The sequence below is a fragment of the Scophthalmus maximus genome, chromosome 6 (assembly GCF_022379125.1).
Source record: "Scophthalmus maximus strain ysfricsl-2021 chromosome 6, ASM2237912v1, whole genome shotgun sequence".
NCBI classification, from domain to species: domain Eukaryota; kingdom Metazoa; phylum Chordata; class Actinopteri; order Pleuronectiformes; family Scophthalmidae; genus Scophthalmus; species Scophthalmus maximus.
Window position 1 is genome coordinate 18,464,950 of NC_061520.1, and position 19,406 is coordinate 18,484,355.

General features: G+C 43.4%; 2 protein-coding genes across 5 annotated transcripts; both read right to left on the bottom strand.

The window, feature by feature from the left end:
• Positions 1 to 95: 95 nt before the first annotated feature.
• On the bottom strand, positions 96 to 9,242 carry dcaf12 (DDB1 and CUL4 associated factor 12). Its single transcript, XM_035631832.2, has 9 exons — positions 8,779 to 9,242; positions 6,958 to 7,248; positions 6,270 to 6,548; positions 5,451 to 5,511; positions 5,073 to 5,266; positions 4,088 to 4,153; positions 3,554 to 3,716; positions 2,205 to 2,383; positions 96 to 2,054 (listed from the first exon to the last, which is right to left on the bottom strand). Exons 1-9 carry the CDS (start codon positions 8,836 to 8,838, stop codon positions 1,896 to 1,898), a joined length of 1,452 nt encoding a protein of 483 aa, XP_035487725.2. The 5' UTR covers positions 8,839 to 9,242; the 3' UTR covers positions 96 to 1,895.
• A 1,065-nt stretch (positions 9,243 to 10,307) lies between these two features.
• Positions 10,308 to 17,077, bottom strand: ubap1 (ubiquitin associated protein 1). Of its 4 annotated transcripts, none has more exons than XM_035631834.2 (7): positions 16,919 to 17,077; positions 14,942 to 15,002; positions 14,724 to 14,848; positions 13,573 to 14,385; positions 13,274 to 13,432; positions 12,589 to 12,690; positions 10,308 to 12,449 (listed from the first exon to the last, which is right to left on the bottom strand). In XM_035631834.2, exons 2-7 carry the CDS (start codon positions 14,979 to 14,981, stop codon positions 12,309 to 12,311), a joined length of 1,380 nt encoding a protein of 459 aa, XP_035487727.1. In that variant the 5' UTR covers positions 14,982 to 15,002; positions 16,919 to 17,077; the 3' UTR covers positions 10,308 to 12,308. The 4 variants fall into 4 exon arrangements, with proteins under 4 accessions (XP_035487727.1, XP_035487729.1, XP_035487728.1 ...); XM_035631836.2 differs by lacking the exon at positions 16,919 to 17,077 and adding an exon at positions 16,236 to 16,372; XM_035631835.2 differs by lacking the exon at positions 16,919 to 17,077 and adding an exon at positions 16,181 to 16,320.
• Positions 17,078 to 19,406: the final 2,329 nt, after the last annotated feature.

The following is a 19,406-nucleotide window of genomic DNA, read 5'->3' on the forward strand; positions in this document are numbered from 1 at the left end:
CATAGTGTTGGGTAGAACTGATGGCAACAACTAGATGATGAATTCAAGAGGACTCCTCGTCAATTATGTTTATGTATTTCAAAAAAAGACAAGTGTTACATTAATATACATTTTATTTTTATTATTTACTCTTTTTAAAGATTTAATAGCTTGTTTTTTTCCCAGATGTTTATCGTACAATATCCTCAGATTCAGTCATTTGTAAAAACATTCATGAGGCGTGTATAAAAAAAAACAAGGCATCACCAAATAGACACATCAATCCACACACTTCCTCAGACATATACATAAAAATGTATGCACTTGTCCCTATGTATTTTACACATACATATACACATTTATATATAAAATTCACTTTTAAAGTGTTGGTTATTTGTTCAATTCGTGGTTGTGATTGGGGGTTTCCTCTTTTCAATCTGTCATTATTATGAAAACTGGTGAAGAGTTCCATGTAGAAAAGGAAAACTATGGTCGCCCGTGGCAGTCTTTCACAGAAAGACTTGAGGAAGGCAAAACAGAACTCAAGTCTACCCTGCCTCTACCAAACAAGGAGAGGAGCAGAATCACTCTCTTTGATACAAAAAAAAGGAAAAAAAAACAACTATTCAAACTGCGACAACCAATGTTGTATGTGCCTTTAGCCTCCGACTCCTAGGTACAGTCCAAAAATTCTCATTAGTTCTTGCTTGGTTGAGAAGATCAAAGTAAGCTACTACACATCTTCCTGAAATCCCGAATCACAAAGGGATTGAATCCAGTAATTAAAGGCTCCTTAACTCATCAGATCTGATTACAACTGCTACCAAAACTAAACATAAATCTTAGGGTGAATTCTCTCATAACAGAATGACTACAGATTGGTTTCAAACACCGTGTTATGGACAAATCTGCTGAAAGCATTCTGGTCAAAGAGAACAAGAACAGAAGCAGAGGGGCAAAAGGACAACATGTCATCCAAAAGAAGCTTATATAAATACCCCTGACCAAGTGAATGACGGTGACAGAGAAATGAGAAAATAGATACACAAAGCGAATCATAACGTCAGCAGGGGTACATCGGTCAAATCACACAAAGTCAAAAAAATAAAATAAGCATTTGATGGGATTAATTCATAGCATAACTACAACACAGCATTGAGCAATCTTAATATGTCTCCTTTACATCATCTCGAGAAGAGTTGTGAACACAAAGTCCCATTTTGATTGGCTTCTTCATTTTACTTTAGACGGGAGAAGACAGAAGTTCTGTGTGATTGTTGTGGGACAGGACGTGGCTGTTCCAACCAGTAATTGTTCTCCATCAAACGTCAAACTGCACTCCGGTTGAGTCCTTTAAAATGAATCGTCTCTTCACTCCTCCTGCCTTCTTGCCTCTCCTTTATTGCCATCCATTTCGGTGAGTGTGTGAAAAATAACTTTTTGGAGAGAATTTAACAACCATTTCACAAAGACACTGTCATTTATCAGAGACGAAGCAGCAGTGAACACTCCTTACATACAAACAAAAGGGCCATAGCCTAATCCCTGTGGGTTGGATGTAAATGTTTTGAATTATTCTTGATGTTTACCAAAATCTATTCTGAGTTCCTCAGTGGCAGACTTTGCATCGCTTGGAAATGACTAGTTAGTTGTTTGTACATTTTTTTTATAGGAAAAAACAAATGGAGAGGTGGAGGAGGAAGAAGACGAGGAATAATTCCAGGAGAAGGGATAGAGTAATGGAGGAAACGCACGCACACACGCACGCACGCGCAGAGTGACAATTAAATGTGCAAGAGGGATACTCAGAGACAGCGATGTCACAATAGACGTAAAGCGGGAGAGGATTGGAGGGACTGGTTGAGTAAAAAAAAAAAGTGGACGAGGGTGTGGTGGCAGTAGAGGAGACAAAGGGGCTAACTCCACAGCCCTGCGTAGTTCCCGTGCAGGCCAGAACAGAGAGGTCCACCTGCTACGAACAGCTTGGTGCCGGAGTCGTCGTAGCAGTGGGTGTACACCGCGTTGGGGAATGAATGAATGTCTGAGAAGTAACTCCTCCACGTCTCGTCATGATTCTGAAAGCAAGGAGAGCGAGATTAGGAGAGGAGACAGGTTAGGAAAGACAGGTTAGCTGCAATGCAGCTACATATGTCAGAATCCCTGCAGTTCAGCGCCTCATCTTTCAATAATCACAAGTTTACATTAAAAAAAGAAAATTGTGTTACCAGCCAGCCTTTCCCAGTCGAGAGCTTGAGGATGCCATCTCCTGGGCACTTCCGGCATCCCCCGGCTGGATTCAGAGGGTTCTCCAGGAACCTCTGAGCCCGGATGTCGTAGAAGAGGAGCGAACCTTGGCCGGTGCCCACTGTCACAATGTGCTCATAGAAACTCACTGAGCGGATCCCTACACAAACAGACACAGACAACTTAAATGCAAAGCTCCTCAAATGTAAACAACACCCCTCCCTGCTTGTTTGCGCTTTCAAACTTAAAGGCTGGGTCCTTTAAGGATTTACTGTCTCACTGTCTGCCCACACCGAGCTCTGACACATACTGTATAAACAAAAAGTTTACAGCCACAACTATTGAGCATTTACATTATGGCCTACTAATTAATGATCTTAATATATAAAAGATCTTCAGTGAGTAGTTTAGGGACGACAGCTGCTCTCTGTGTTTTTATAGCCTGGGATTCAGACGAATTCTGGGAGCTCATTTAAATTTGCTCAGCCAGACTTCGGTCTCTATCCCCTCCATTGGGTAGTGATTTCCCCCGGCTGAAAACTTGTCGGTTCAATCGCTACAGATTATCTGATAATGGGCGGGGTTTATACTACGACGGGGACAGAAGCGACTTTTGTAAACAACCAAGGCTGCTGCTGATGTAGGGATTTGACCTAAAGTACCCGATATCAAGTTTCGACGACAACACTTCATCTTCACAGGCGTCTCCTCTCTGCTTTAGTCTGTTGACATTTCCGCGTCACTAAACAGATGTCGCATGATTCGTCTGCGTCCGTTGGTTACGCCTCTCAGAAATCTAAAATGAACCGAGAGGTCACAGACTAATTCGTGTTTGAGTATTAATCTGGCTACTCCAGGCTAGTGATTTTAGCTTATTTCGGAGGTTTACAGGGGCCTGTTCCAGGAAGCAGGTTTAAAAAACTTTGAACTTAAATCTGAACTCTGACATGATCTACTCTCAGATGGGAAACTCTGAGTTTTGGGTTCCAGGAAAGCAGTTCTGATTTAGTTAAATCAACTCTGATTATTTTCACATAGAGTTACGCGTGTGTCCGGCGAATATAAAAAGCCATCATCAATGGAGCTCTGATACTACGAGTCACCATGGCAACCGAGGCGAAAACCAGGTCCTCCTACGTCACACCGTTAGAGTTGGAGATACAACGTTGTGCTTATGGAGAAAATAAGATCATTCTGAGAAAGAGGAGAATCACAGCTACAGCTGGTGAGGAGAGACAGTTGGTGTGGGAGAGAGAACTGCCCGAGTCGACATATACGACTGAATAAAATAATCAAATGATTTAAAACGATCTGATATTTTCACACTTACCGCTTCCCCTTTCTCTGGAATTGACAGACTTGATGCTGTGTGTAGGCTGCCGTGGATCCAGAAACGAGACATGGGCCTGAGAGCCCACGGCGTACACCGACCATTCCTGTCCATACGCCAAACACACGTTCTCTTTGCAGTGAGGCAGCTTGGTGGACAGTATCTGGAGAGACACAACATAAAATGAAGTAACAGCAGTTGTCAAGTCCTTTCTTTGTATCGCCTGACACATGAGTGTGAGTAAGCACAGCTCCACAGTTATTCAGGGGAATTCCACAGTGAAGCTCCATCAAATAAGAAAAGTAAAAGAAAATCTAAGAACGTACAAAAAACTTTACAATATTATATTGGTGGGCAACTGGTCTCATTCATTTAACTATACAGGCACTGTAAAAAAAAAATGAAATACAACTTAAAGCGAGCTGTAATCACCCGAATTCATGATTAGTTGGAGGTACAGTATCTTCTTAGTATTACAGTAGCAAGCAGGGGAGAAGCATCGCATAATGATTAATAGTCAGACTCATAATTTACCTTGCACAAGCTGTGTTCAGCTTTCCAGAGGTGGAAATAACCATCCAAAGACACAGCGCCCAGTTCCTGCAAAGGGAAAAATCAGTCCGTCAGTCATATCTGGAGAACCGTTCATGTCCTGCCTGACATTTGGCATGTGTTGTTTAGGGACCAAGAAAGCGCAGTGCTGAACACGTTACGTTCAGTATTGATAGATTTTTAATAGACAGCTGATCAGTAAGGCTGAAAAAACACAAATACGTGTCAAGTCGCCTCTTTTTTACTTTCAGTTTCACAGACTTCAAAGCAATTTATACATTCAAAATAGGCTGCATGTAATCGTTTCTGAAAACTTTCACAAATCATATTGTTTCATCCACAATCTTTTATACAGGAGCCCGCAGGAATGAGGAATAAGGTGTATAGGGAGTGACCTTAAATTACTTTTGTTTGGCATAATATGTTCACAGTTAAATATAATTAATTTGACTTTTGATGTTGTTCAAATCCCTGTGATCAGCTTGAATCTGTCAATTTCTGTCACCAGCTTGGATGCTGATTATAATACCACAAGAAAAAAAAAGGAAGCATAACTTCCATGGAAACCTTTCATGCTACTCCAGCAGCATAAGTCAAAATGTTTATAGTTCTCATAATAACATATGATCCATAATGTAGTGCACTTATTCACTCAGTCCCTTCTGTCCTCTCCTCTCTCTCGCTCCCCTTCTCTAACTCAGTGACAACAGAAACATCTCATAGTCGAACCAGCAATGAGGAGAGCTATTGACCCATCGATGGCCCAATGGATCATCAAAAACAAAAAATCCACAATATGTACTATCCAGGGCTGTCAGAACTCAACATAAAACCAGCACTCTCTGTGCATCATCCAACCTCCTGGAGCAGCCACCGCCACAGATGGAATGTAATTCTGTGGGAGACACTTGAACGAAATATGACACAGTTGTTGTTTCCCAGACAGCTGCGTCTGAAGGAACCTTACTTTATGGTTGTTGTTGAAGGCTAGAGCGCGGACTTTACAGTTGTATGGGTTGGTGCACTCCTTTGGGATGTCCTTGAGGGCACGGTGGGAGATGTGGGCGTAGGAAGGTACTGCTTCCTCCGTCTGACTCCTTTGAGCCTGACTCATTACTTCATCTGTCACCTCCCACAGGCCCATGGATCCATCTCTGGAACCTACAAATTAAAAATCACACATGATACATAGCCACATTACTGCCATTACACTATGCATCTCCTAAATACACCCTAAAGTGACACAATAAAAGAAAGGGTTGTAACTGTAGTATGTAGAGGACTGACTTGTGCTCATCACTGTGTAATACTCATCCACAGACATGAGCTCAAACAGACAACTCACCAGAAACCGCCATGTTGTCACTTATCCATGCTATCGAGAAGATCCAGTCATTGTGGCCATCCTGAAAAACAAATGACTGCTATGTAAAACCAAGTCAAAAAAAGTCATGCGTGTTTCAGCTTGATATATATTAAATAGTTGATGTTAGCACGTTGACAATTCATTGACTAAATAAATCCTAAAGTGACATAATAAAAGAACGTGTTGTCATGGGGGTATGGAAAGGACTGACTTGGAATCAGTAAAAATTGCAGGCATGTGCTGATCACTGTTTCATGGTGCATGAATGATCAACCAATAAACTTCATATTGAATACTCAATTGCCTGGAATTCTTGCCAATTCTGCTTTAATTCAGATGTCATCTGTCGTACTGGTGTTTCTAACAGCTGAACAAGTAATGGTAGGCAAAGAGTTCTTTATTAAACAGTAACCATAACTGCAGTGTTTCCAATTAATTACCTAGACTGTGGCAGTCCCACTAGTTTCGAAACGGTTGGATTAGGGTTTTGCTTCATTGTAGGGCTGTATGCAGTCTCTCACAAACACAGTGACCTGTCTCCCATAGTCAAAACTGACCATGAGCAGCACCGGGGGAGAAATCAGTCTGCGCTGGTCGACCATCAAAACATTTATACAGTTTTGACTATTTTCGCCAGACAGGCTGAATCTGACTTTATGTGTGTGCTTTCCTGCAGCGGGCATGCAGTTCTTCACTAGGCAATCACACAAATAAACCATCTACGACCACCAATAGAGTGGGTCTGTGGGAAACCCTGTACTGGATGTCTGTAAAACCAAACCCATCCAAACCACTTACATCTCCAACGCAGACCGGATCCAGTGTGGGCAGCTGGTAGATGGCCAGGCTGTTGGGGTTGTCTCCTCCTGTGGCAAGCAGTGTCCTGGAGGGGTTGAGTTCAATAGCGTGAATTCCACAGCCCTGCTGGTCCATCCGCGAACGGGTGCCTCCAGTGGGGTAGTAATGCCGGCCCACCACCACGGCGCCCACTGCCGTCGAGCCACCACCATGACACTCCCTGTCCTTCAGCATGGGAATGCGTGTTATCTGCCCCGTCAGGACATCTGCTACAAAAAGCTGCGGGTGAAACCAGGAAAGGAACAGTCAGGAGTTAAAACAAAGAAAACTCCTGAGGTGAAACTTACAGGTAAATGATAATATGTGTGTCAAACACCACGGCAGGTAATATAACAGACTATACAAGAACAAAAGAACGGATATAACTCTCATGTTAAAATATGTTATTTTATACGCTAATATCATGCTAACATTAGCAGACACCAACTTTCAAATATACCTACTGTATGACTGAGTAAACATGAGCATGACTATGATTGTTTAATGTAAGTTCTGCCAATATAATGTAGTAGCAGATCTATTCAAATGTAATTGATTTTTTGCCTTTGACATGTCTAGTGTGAAAGGTGTCTACAAATGGGAATGCCTAATCAATAAATACAGGGTTAGTAATGCAAGGATATCTCACCGTGTTGCACTTGGTCCCACAGACCACCTGCCGGTGGTTGAGCCACTGTGAAGCAAACACCTTGTTGAGTCGCCCCAGAGAGAACTCCCTCTCCTTGAGGATGGCTGGGAGCCGGCCCGCCGCAAAGCCCTGAAGGCTCCGCTGGAGACGCAACTCGTGCTGCTGCTGAGGTCTGAACTCCCGCCCACGCACGGCACATACCACCGATTGCCGATTGCACCACCACTGTTGAGCATGACGTGACGAACAAGAAACGCGGCTCCGCTTGTACGGCGCCTGACACCAGCCCAACTGAGGGGAAAGAGGGGAAAGAGTTACAGAGGCTTGAGATATTCTCAAGTCCAAAATGAGAGCTAGAATTAATTATGTTTAGTACAGAACGGTGGAAAAGAGCACTTACAACTAGACTGATAAAGCAATGTCACATTTACAAATATTATAAAAATGTAATTAGTAAACAATTAATATGATCTATTTCAATCAGTCTCTGTTTTTATGTCTCAACTCCTCTATTCAGGGACACGCCCATCCCCCAGAGGACTATGTACATCTGTGGGACAGTTGTACTGATTTAAGAGAATTAGCGGATCATGGCAGTATTACAGCTAAAACACACACATGGTCAGTGCAGATCTAAAGCACACAAGAGGACAGAATTTTGGTCTAGCACGTCATACTTTGTCATCTGGCCTAAGAGCAAGAGATCCTCAAGAAGTTGTGCTCTTCGTTCCGGGTGGTGGTCTCTATGACTGTTTTTTATTTTTATTTTCATGTAGTCAAGTAACTCCCTGTGTCGCCTCTGTGTCTGCTATAATTCAAATGGGATTCTGAGAGGATTCACAACCCGTTATATGCGATGAGATCACACCAGTGTGTTTGATCATTGCATCAAAGGATGACATCCCATTTGCATCATAATGGAATGCTTTGATTCGATTTGTTTTTTGCTTTACAACTGACCGAAAATTCTATCTGCGCGCGCGCACACACACACACACACTAAAGCAGACACAGACTAAAGCAAATTCACAAAAAACCACAACTTGTGTTTTTTAATTTTTTTCTACGGATCCCTTGCAGTGGTATCAGCATATCTTTCTTGTTTTTCACCATAGGGAAGAACACAAGGAGAATCAACAGCCAACTGAACGATGTTGCTCGTGAACCAACAACACATTTTGTTTGTTCTTGTGCTGAACACACTGCAAATATACATTTTATTTTAAACACACGACCGCAAATTCTTCGGAAAGTGTGTAAGTTGGCTTGCGAACAGCTCGTCCTGCAGATAACGTTAAATGCGAGCTAGCTAGGTAAAATGGCACAGACGCAATCAGCTGCCTTATGGCAAATACAGTTTTCGGTTATGAGTGACACTGTTGTGGGTGGCCGACCGAGGACGACACCTGGACCCCGCGTGACTGTCAGTGTTACCAACCGACAAGAAACAACGTTATTTTGTCACAATGCATATTAGCCATTAGCCAGCGCTCGGGATAACGTCCGCTGTCGCGCTGACTGTGGGGCTACCGTTGGCTAACGTCATGCTAACGTTAGCGGCCACTGACGTTCAAACGAAAACACTCAGTATTGTTGACGTTTGGACGTGAGCACGGTTACGACGCCTGTGCGTGCGTCTCGTCGCACTCGGCCCGTATTGACTGCTAGAAGAGGCGACGCGGTCCTCAGTGGGTTAAAATGTCACCGACATTCCGCCTCTAACGTGGAGTACATGGGCTACGTCTGCTAGCCCCGTGCTAGCGATCGAGCTAGCATTGCTGACTGGCGAGCTAACGTGGATCCGCACCGGTTTCCGCCTACCTGTTGTTGGTCCTTGGGCTCTCCTGCCTTCCTTTTCCTGCTAACTGTTTTCCTCGCCATAATCTGACACACACAGCTCCCTCACCCACATGGAGGGTGAAAGTGACGCTGGACACTGGGTCATATAATGGCGATACGCTATTTTGCTCCTCGGCCCTCGCTGGCAGCGTCCGTCGACGAGGGAGGGCGATCACATACGGCAGAGGTTGTTTAGTCGCTAGCCAAGATGATCGTTCCTGTAATTCCCAAACAATGTCGAACCGGGACCGTCCAACCTAGTCCGCTTCCAGAGGGCCGCCGGGTGAAGAGGATTCACTTCGGTTCACACTGTATTTCCCCCTCCTCTCCTGCCAGTTCGCGTCAGCAACGGCGAGAGCATTGAGTAGCGCGCAGTCGCACTCAAATTAAACATCAACAAAAACAAGGTCGTACGTGAACGCGAACGTCCTGCGTGCTCGTTCACGTGAAACGCGTGAGGCCCATTACTCAGGTGATGACGTCGATGTTTGTTTCGGTGGTAAAGTGCAAGTGAATATTTTACTATTATGGATTTTAAAATACAATTGAACAGCTTAAATGTCGTTTAATAACTAACATTTTCATATTTAATTGAATTTTATTTGTATATATAATAGAATGGCGTTTGCTCTCTTCCTTAATGTAGTTTTCTTATGACTGATTCATAAAAATTAGTTAATATTATTTTATTGGGCTGTGTTCAGTCTAGTTGCATTTCCTCACCAGCTTCATGTAACACATTTAATCGGTTGTGACCATACTGAAGAGATAATACCCATGAGCAACTCAAGCTCAAAAGGCTACAACCAGGTCCTACCACTGAAATAGATCTGCAAATTTAATCATGTGGGTTTTCCAGATGGTTTAAAGGGGGGGGGGGAGTGCAAGTTTTGCTAATTTTTTAGTAGCTTCGGAATGAACACTCAAGTCGCCGACTTATTATACCATTTTGATATATGTTCATTAGATGCATTAGAGCTCACAATGTTCAACTTCAATCTCATATTTAAACCCCCTAAAGTTGATCCCTTATATAATGAGAAATCAGTTGCATTCATCCCCACAAAAGTAAACCAAAAGTCACAACAGAAATGGAAGGGGGCATTGATGCCGATGGTCCAGAACCTGCTACACTGTACTCAGCCAAGCTTTTGTCAGCTGGCTTTATGCAGGATTAACAATACTATACTTGAGTTCCATATGGAGACAACAATACCACGTATGTGCTTGTCTGCAACGTAAGAGTGATGTTCTCCTTTGTCACAGTAAATCAAGACAGAAGGAGATGGTGAAAACACTTGCGTCATCGAGTCAGCTGCATACCAGACTTACAATGTTGGCTGAAATACAGATATTACAGTATGTGTAACATGACGCCTAGCTCCTGTCCTGGTATTTACCTCTAGCAGATGTAATTGAATTTCCAACACAAAAAAATAAAATAAACAAAATATAAAAATTATTTTAAGGAACGTTTTGTGATGACGTGTCACTTGCAGGAGGCTCGCACAAACAAGCAAAGTGGTGTTTATTTACTGCAAGCATGTGCTTATCCCTCTGGTTTGAGTGGTACGGTGTGTTCTGCAAACGGTTGGTAGCTAATATTTTCAATCAAACAAGCAAAATGATGTCCATATAGAAAATAAACGGCACAAAAGATACATTTATCAAACCCCCGGGATTGTTGTAAAATACACTGGTAGTTAGAAATGTTCAATTGGTGTTCGTTCAGGAGAGAACAAAGTCCTGGACCTGCTCTAAGTTAAGTACCAGTTCTCCCAAGTCACATTTTGCTAAATAAAAGGCCCTTAATCTGTTACCATCTCTCACAATCGCCATCCTGAAACTCTCGGCCATCTTTGCCCTTGGTGCAGCTGAGCAGACACGTTCTTTAAACATATGGAAGTCAGGAAGTTCATTGACACACTTTGAAAATAAAGGATGCTTCTGGCATGTGCTGGTTGAACCTTTTGTTTTTAACTTCACATTTAAGAACGTGGAGATGCTAGTGAACCCAAAGTCAAGATGAGCTCTCATTTCACATCATACATGAGAACAAAAAAAGTGGACAAGTCAACAAATGAAAGTCATGTTTGATTAGATTTTGTGGCATGAATTCCGATAACAGACAATAAATGATAGAAATCGCTGAAATAAAAACCTTTTCTTACGAGCTACATACAAATTTCCAGCAAGGCTTGAAAAAAAAAAATTTCTTAACTCCCAACATTTACTTGAGGTTAAAAATGGCAAACAATAGTCACACATTATGAAATATCTCTATTGCACCGTGATGAGGCTGCAGAAACCATCCTTGCTTATGTATTGTTTCTTGTTAAACCACTCACTCTTTTCCAGTCTGCAAACAGAAGTCTGTGACAGCTAAAAGCAAATCACTTTTGTAAATTAACATAATTACATTATCATAACACACTCATTTTTTTTATGAAAGTGTCAGTGTACGGTTTTAAATAAGTTGCTAATTATGAAACACGTGTGCACCTATGCGACACCGCAGTGCCGGTGGGTTATGGGATATTTCTTTTAATCCTCCAGAGGAACTTTCCCGATCCCCCCGACTCATTTAACAGGCCGTTCTAGTGCAGCTCAAACAGCACATGGGGTAGTAGTACTTATTCTGTTTTGAGTTATAATGACTAAGGATCTATTATGCAGTTCCTAAAACAGAAAGCAAAGAAATTGAATCTTGAAACTGACATGAAAAAGTGCTCAAATGAACAGAAAAAAAAGAGTTAACAAAAGCATAAAGTTGAACAGAACGAGATGCAGGGCACCAGAGCAGAGAGGGCACTTCCAGAGATTCAGTTCTCCGTCTGTTGACGTTGCCTGTTTCTTTTTTCATCGTCCTTTCTTTTTTATTGATTTCCTTTTTTTTTACCTTTAATGTTAGTTGGTTCAGTTTGAAGAGGGCCTCCTCAAGCCCCCCTATCCCCTCCACCATTTACTAAGTCTGCACTGAGCAGTGGAAGATGGCAGCTTACTTGTTTTGGAGTTTCAAGAGTTCAGACTGGTCTTTCTGTGCGCACGCACAGTCGCCAGCTCACCGTGCGTTCCGAAAGCTTTGCCAGCAGACAGGTAAACACTTCCAAGTGGAAGCTAATGAGAATGGCATCAAGTCGCCACAGCCCACTCCTTCCAGTTCATCCATCCTAGATCAGTCATTTTTTTAGCATTCTTGAATAATGTAGCTGTATCAAAATCCTGGAGCCCAACCCCAGGATTTCTTAGAAAACTAAACAAATCCCTCCAAAAAACACCACCATTAATTGCTACACTTTGACCCCCTCCACTCTAGGCACACAGTCTTTAAGAAGTGCTGAGACAATACATTTTAGCACAGAGAGAAATACAACCATTTCCCAGCCGCCCCTTCCACAGCCAAGGCAAGGACAGGGCATGGTGTGATTGGGTAGGCAGAAGGAAAGGGGCTGTGTCGGGTGGTAGTGGGAAGCAAGTCGTGGGCTGGGCTTCAGTTGGCTGGTAAGCTTGGCTCAGCTGGCTGCGGCACGAGACATCAGGTCCTCTAGAGCCTTTTCCTGGTCATTGTTGTGGACCAGCAGCACCTCTTTGATGGCATCCCGCTCAAATCCCATTTCGCCAAATCTTGACATTAGTTCAAGGAACTGCAAGGCCTGGTAAGGATGACATGAAATGAGATTTAAACTACATTTCATATTATCTATTGGTGTAATCTTACAGACTTGGTTTATTGACATAAACACAATGCATGTTCTTGAAATTTAAAGTTACGGAACAGCACAGTGAACGGACCTTTTCCTCTGAGCATTGGTACATCTCTAAACATTCCTCCACGGCACTCGCATCAAAGCCCCGCTCACACAGACGTCCAGACAAAATAAGATAGTCCAGTACCTTGGATAAACAATAAGTTCAAGTTTATTATGCGTCCGCTTTGGAATTCATATGCATTTACATAAACAACAAACAAAATAACATTATGAAGTTTCTAGTTTTATTTTGTGAAGACAATAAAATATTATATTGTGGATTGTCGTCAATGTTTTGTGAGCTACATTTACTGCCCTCTTGTGGTGTATGTGCTTGCACTTCATAAGTTAATAATAATAATAAATTTCATTTATATGGCACTTTTTCTTGCTAAAAGCAATCTCAAAGTTGCTAATGATGCCCAGTGCTAGTTATTCATTTAAAACCAGCTGGTAACAATTTAATAAGACATACCAACTCCTGATTATACTGTTAACTATTAGCTGTACAGATCACAAAAGATGATCTATTGCCATAACTTTAGAGACAACAGACCGTGTAATGCAACAACTTTATTTTATTTAAAGGCAATATTTACAGATTAACTGCATTGGTGCTTTACTGGACACAATTACAGGAGCTGACATACAATGGCCGTTAAGCATGATGGTCAGCGAGTAAGCTAGGAATCCAGATTTCTGTGCATTGAGGTGAGAGGGTATCGCACCTGCTCCACATTTTGCCCTTGTCTCTGCATGGCCCGTAGCACACCCTCATAAGAGTACCCCATGCCTACAAGGGTTTCCACACACTGACGCTCGCTGGGGGTCATGCTGAGCAGGGCTCCGCCACATGGCAAACCAGCAGGTCCTGAACCTGGGTTACCCTTATTTAAAAAAAAAGGAGGAACAAAAAAGTCAATATTAATAATATTTCTTGCTTACCATCTCTTAATGTGAATCGCTGTACCACACACAAGCCAAATATATAAATAGTCATATATGCAGCATGTATTCTTATACTCACCAGTTTTGGTGTGCCACTCTTGATGTGGCTAGGTGGCTCAGGGGCAACAATAACTTGGGTCTTGGGAATGGTCAGCGGGCTGCCATTGGGTAGGTTCGCTCTGGGTGCAGGGAGTGGGCTGTACCTCACTGGCTCTGGGTCACCAGAATCAGAGAGCTTGGGAAAACTCAGAGAGCGTATGTTACAGGGTCGGTCATCAGTGTCAAATCCCAATCTCCCGGGATGGCCAACCCTGTCCATGTCCAGTAAGGCAACCAACCCATTGGGTTTGTGGGTAAAGGCTGGCTTGGCTGGGAGGCTGGTGTTGCAGCTGGGAGGAGACGGGCTGTTTCCACGAGACACTGACCCTATCTGGGACACTTCTGGTGGGGATATAGAGGGGGGAGGCTGCGGTTGGGGCTGACTCTGGAGAATGTTCCTGAGCTCCTCCCTATCGTCCAAAGTTTTGAGTTCCAACTTGTCAAAGAGGTCCTCTTCCCGCTCAAAGTCAGCTAGGTTGAGGCTGTGCAGCTGAGGAATACTAGGCTGGGTTTTCCTGGGGCCGAGGCTTGGAGCAGGTAGTGGAGTGAGGATGGCATTGTGGCTCAGTCCTGCCAGGACGGGGTTCATTGCTGGTGGTAGAAGGTCCTGGTCGTCTGCAGCAGACCGGGGTTTCTTTCCTCCACCTCCATTAATGTCCTGGGCCTGAGCCAGACCCTCTCGGCTCTCTGCCTCCTGCTTGGCTGCTGCCTCTTCTGCTCTGGCCTCTGCTGCTCTAGCCTCAGCCAGTTCAACCCCCCACCGCACACTACGCCTCTCCAAAGAAAAGTCATACTGTTGAGACCATAGCAAGAGGAAGAATGCGGGAAGGCAAAAGAGAGTTACAGAGAAAATGGTGAATAATTATGAATATAAGAGTTACAACTCCACTCCAACAGATAAACCATCTGAAGATATGGTACAACTTTATTTGAATAAAATTTTAGAAAAGAACCAATAAAACATAAGTAAACAATTATATGAATAAAAGGTGTTCACACTTTTCACTCAGGTATGGCCAACACCTAGAAACGCCGGAAATAACTTCAGGGCACACATGATCACCCCATGTGTGTGACCATGCCTTTCCATCTAGTGCAACACACCAAACACCAGCACAAAATCTGACCTACCTGTGTGTCCACCAGCAAAGAGCCACAGTCAGGCAGGCAGAAACCAACAGGCAGCCCAACTTTGGCCGGGCAGCGGAATTTTTCATTAATCTTGAAGGGAACGGCATCAAGGTAACTGATGGGTCCTGTGTCCAAAAAACCTTCACTTCACTCTCAGCTCAAAACACCAGGGTTGTCAAACAGTGAAAACATAAGAGGTATCAGAAACAGGCCCTCACCATTGTTGTATGCATCTGATCCAGACTTCCTCGCAGCCATTTAGAGACTCTGAAAACAGACCTGAGGACATAAGTTAGTGAAGAGCATGAGTGCAAAGATTTTTTCTAATTGACAAAAAGTGGATTATTCCACGACATTGGTGAATTTAAAACACTCACTGTGGTGCAGTAAAAAAATGTCCCAAAGTGGTTTTCCCCAGTCCCAACTGCCTTCAGGTGTGATATTTTGTCTATTTTCAAGTTTTTGATTCATGCCTGTCACTAGGCTCAGATATCCGACCCACAGAACTGTTTTAATCAAAGCACAAGAGCAATGACACTTAATCACACTCTTTCCCCTTCTATTCAAATCATAGCTCTTCACGACCCCACTGGCTTTGTACATTCCACTGCTTTGCAACTCAAATCACATAATCTCATTATTTGGTCATGCCGTACAACAATGCCTGACATTATCAACACAGAGACGGCACTGTTTTCACATCTGCTGACGAAGAACTTTGATCTGTGTGCTGATGCCGAGTCCCTTTCAGCAGGAAAAAGATTGATTATTTACACAGCTGATATATGATCGGGTTTGCTGGCACAACCTACGCCACTGAAAATTAACACCCATCTCTACAGCCGTTTGCCTTGGTGCCTTGTACATTTGATTAAAAGAATGATCTCACAAATCCCACACATGGGACTATAGCCAGCTATTTCCACAAAACAAAAGTGTGATGCGATTATTGGTCTTTGATTCACAGTACTACACAGAGATTAGTATGTCTACTGGAAATGTGCACAACAGCTAGTTACAGATTAACCAAAAGTAATTGATATTATAATACTTACTATGTTTCTCTGAGCTCATTTTTAAATCCCTCTGCTCTCCAGTTATCAGAAGCGGCTCTAGTTCCCCATGACATTTATATAGTCATAGATTCACTTATACTTAGATTAACAGTTTCACTGTTGACCAGCAAAATGTGCTATCCATAAGTAAATATAGTACAAGAGAGAATAATGTGGATCTAAAAAGCCCAAAATAATGAAACAGAGGTGGATCAGAACCATGAAAGGGTTTAAATGCAAGTTATTAGACATTAATGCTCATCAGTCCATGCAACGATGCTTCATCAGGCACCTTCAGCTGAAAATATAAAAATACCAGTCTGTTATACACACACCGATCTGCTGACTGATGCCAGGCTCTGGAGTCACCAGCTGCACACATATGATCGAAATGCAACTCACAGTCAGGTGACACGCACACATCTCCTTTTCTCTGTCAGACTTCCTCGGCGTGTACCTATGTCGACGTCGTGGTTGACCTGTTGGCACCTCACAGAACAACGTTGTCACGAGTCGCTGTGCTCCGCGGCGTCTTTAAAGACCCGGTGCGTATGGTTGGAGCACAACTGAGATATGTCAGCATTCATGTTCCCGATGAAAGACACTCGCCGGGGCGCTGGGTTAGCTGGCTGCCTCGGGTTGAGCTTCAATCTAAAGCGAAAGCATCGCATCAGCTGGTTTGTCCAATTTCCCGGTGAAGTCCTTTTCAACACGAACGTGTTAAGGGCTCTCGACAGACTCGCGCGAACGCAATGTCGAGGTACGTAGCGTTCGCGGGCAAGTGCCACTGAAGTTGCGTGAGCGTCAATTAGCAACAGGCTAAGCTAGTACCGTCTGTGGTCACCGTTAGCTCAACGCGCTAACAGCAAACACACAGACGCGGTCGCGCCGAGACGTCCGCGCAGGACATGACAGTCGTCGGTTTTAGCGGAAAATTAAAGTGCGATCATTCAATTCGCCGACAGACACTACAAGCTGCTGGCTACTGTTTATGGGGAGAAGCTGCCGTCCACACACACACGACGCACTTAGCCTCGGCCGTGGCCTGGCACAGGCGCTCTGAGACTGGGGAGAAACAGACCGCTGTCTGCGCCGCCACCGCCCCTGGAACAGAACCGCGTCCACGCGTGCTGCCCTCACCTGTATCTGCCGCGTGCTGCTCCTTCGAAATCCGAACGACGTCTTGTCGAAGTGGCAACCGAATTCGACCGTCCTCCGAGGGAGTTTTATTTATTTTGATACCTCTTTCCAGCTTCGGCGTGGGACGCCATCTTGATTTGTCAAGCTCCCTTCAACTGGTTCCTGTGTGACGTCACTCACCTACGTGACGTAGGAACATCGCAGCGCCATCCATCCACAGTCGGCGACTGCGGCCAAGACATACGTCACCCCGATTCTCCGGGGTCAAAACCTGCCGACCCTAAATCGGGAGTGCCCCCTTATTCTAGCTTTTAAGATAAGATATACGTTTATTCGTTCCACAGTGGGGAAAGTTGGGCATTACAGCAGCAAAGTGGACAGAATAATATAGAAAGAAATTTACAAAAAGGGTTAGTATGTACAAAATTTAACAAAATAATAACATTGAATAAAAAGGTATATAAATACTATATACAGAGCAGTAGCAATATTTGGACATGGAGACTAAATATAAATATTGCACAGTTGGTTATTGCACAATAAGTGTATCAGTAAATTATTTTATACAGTGGTTGAGTCCTGTGTATGTTTTTGTGTCTGAGTGTGTGTGTTATATTGAGAGCAGTGCTGGTTGTACAGTGTCACAGCAGCAGGAAGGAAGGACCTGCAACAACGCTCCTTCACACACTTAAGGTGAAGGAGCCGGTCGCTAAAGGAGCTGTTCAGTGCAGAGACAGTGTCCTGCATGGGGTGGGAGTCGTCGTCCATCACTGATGATAGCTTTGCTACCATCCTCCTCTCTCCTACCACCTGCTCTGTGTCCAAGGGGCATCCCAGGACAGAGTTGGCCTGCATGGTAGATGCATTGAAACCATAATTGAAACGAGCGAGCTGACGTGCAAGGGTTAGCGATACCCGGTTTTCCAAGTAAAATGTTACCTAAGATTATACATAAAAAGTATATACAGGGGGAAAATACAAATTGCATTATATTCAAAGCAGTGAAACATGGTACCCGTCCATCGTCTACCGCTTTATCCATTTAGGGGCCGCGGGTTGGCTGGAGCCAAGCCCAGCCGGCGAGGGGCGGGGTGCACCCTGGACAGGTCGCCAGCCTATCGTAGGGCCACATACAGAGATTAACCTAACCCCATTCTGCATGTCTTTGGACTGTGGGAGGAAGCCAGGGAACCCGGAGAGAACCCACGCATACACGGGGAGAACATGCAAACTCCACACAGAAAGGCCCTGGTTGGTTTGAACCGGGATTTGAATCCAGAACCTTCTTCCTGTGAGGCCAAGGTGCTAACCACTACACCACCATGAAGCCCCCATGGTGCCCGTGTCCCTCATCAATTTACATAATCATGTTGAAGTGTGAGGGGGAGTCCTATAATTGAGCTGCTGTAAAAACATATTTGCTGCATAATTTCTGACAGTGACTGATGAAATTCGGACTACTTGAAAATCTGTCATTTTTACTGTATCAATTTAGAGACATTTTCCATTAATTGCTTTGGCTGTGGTGGGCCACCATAGTTAAGTTTGTGGTTTTGTCCCACCACAGTTTCAAAATGATATGAAAAGGTTCAACATTTCTCAAAATAACATAAATTCATAATATCAATCAACCATTTTCACCTTTGAAGAAGTGATGGGATCCTTGGAATTATAGCAGGTTTCAAAACATATAGTTGTGCAACTTTGTGAACCAGGATAATGCTGGAAATGTGCAGCAGACCCACTCAACTGATGCCATTTGTTGCAAACACATTTATTTCTCAGGAAAACATTTTTCGACTGGAAAAAAATGACAGGATAGGAGCGTGTAGCAGGTATCATGTTAAGGTGTCAGACTTTGAGCAGGTGCTTTTCACTATGATCCAGATGACAGCACTGCAGCACAGGCAGTGGGCTGACACCACTACACACCCAGAGGAGAGGATGCCAGGACACTTTTGAATGAAATTGACGTGAGCTTGTATGGGAGTAGCTGGATGTGCATTTGGCAGGTTAAGGGCATGTTTGTTCATTTTTGTAATGCCAAAAAATGTCACTGCTAGTCATGCAAAAAATGAATAATAATAAAATGAATAAATAAGAGTTTTGCGCAATTCCTCTGTTCCAACATCAAACTTGAAATCCATCAATTATACGGGAACTTGGCTCAGTAAAGCCAATTGCCAAGAAGTGCTAGAGACAGACAATACTCTTTCAAAATTAAGCAAAGATAATCGCTTTTCATTAATTAAATTCATTATGTCTTTAAGAAGTTATTTTTTTGACACTTTTGGCTAAGGCCAAATCAGTCACTCGCTTAATTGAACGTAACCAAAAGTGACATGACATGAAATAAGCTGAAACATAAATGACGTAAATGTTTTTTTTAATTACACATTTCAACAAATGATTTAAGGCCTGAATTAAGGCAGAAGATGTTCATGGTTTGTTGTCAAAGGTCAAAAAAGGTCAATCAAGTCAACTTAAA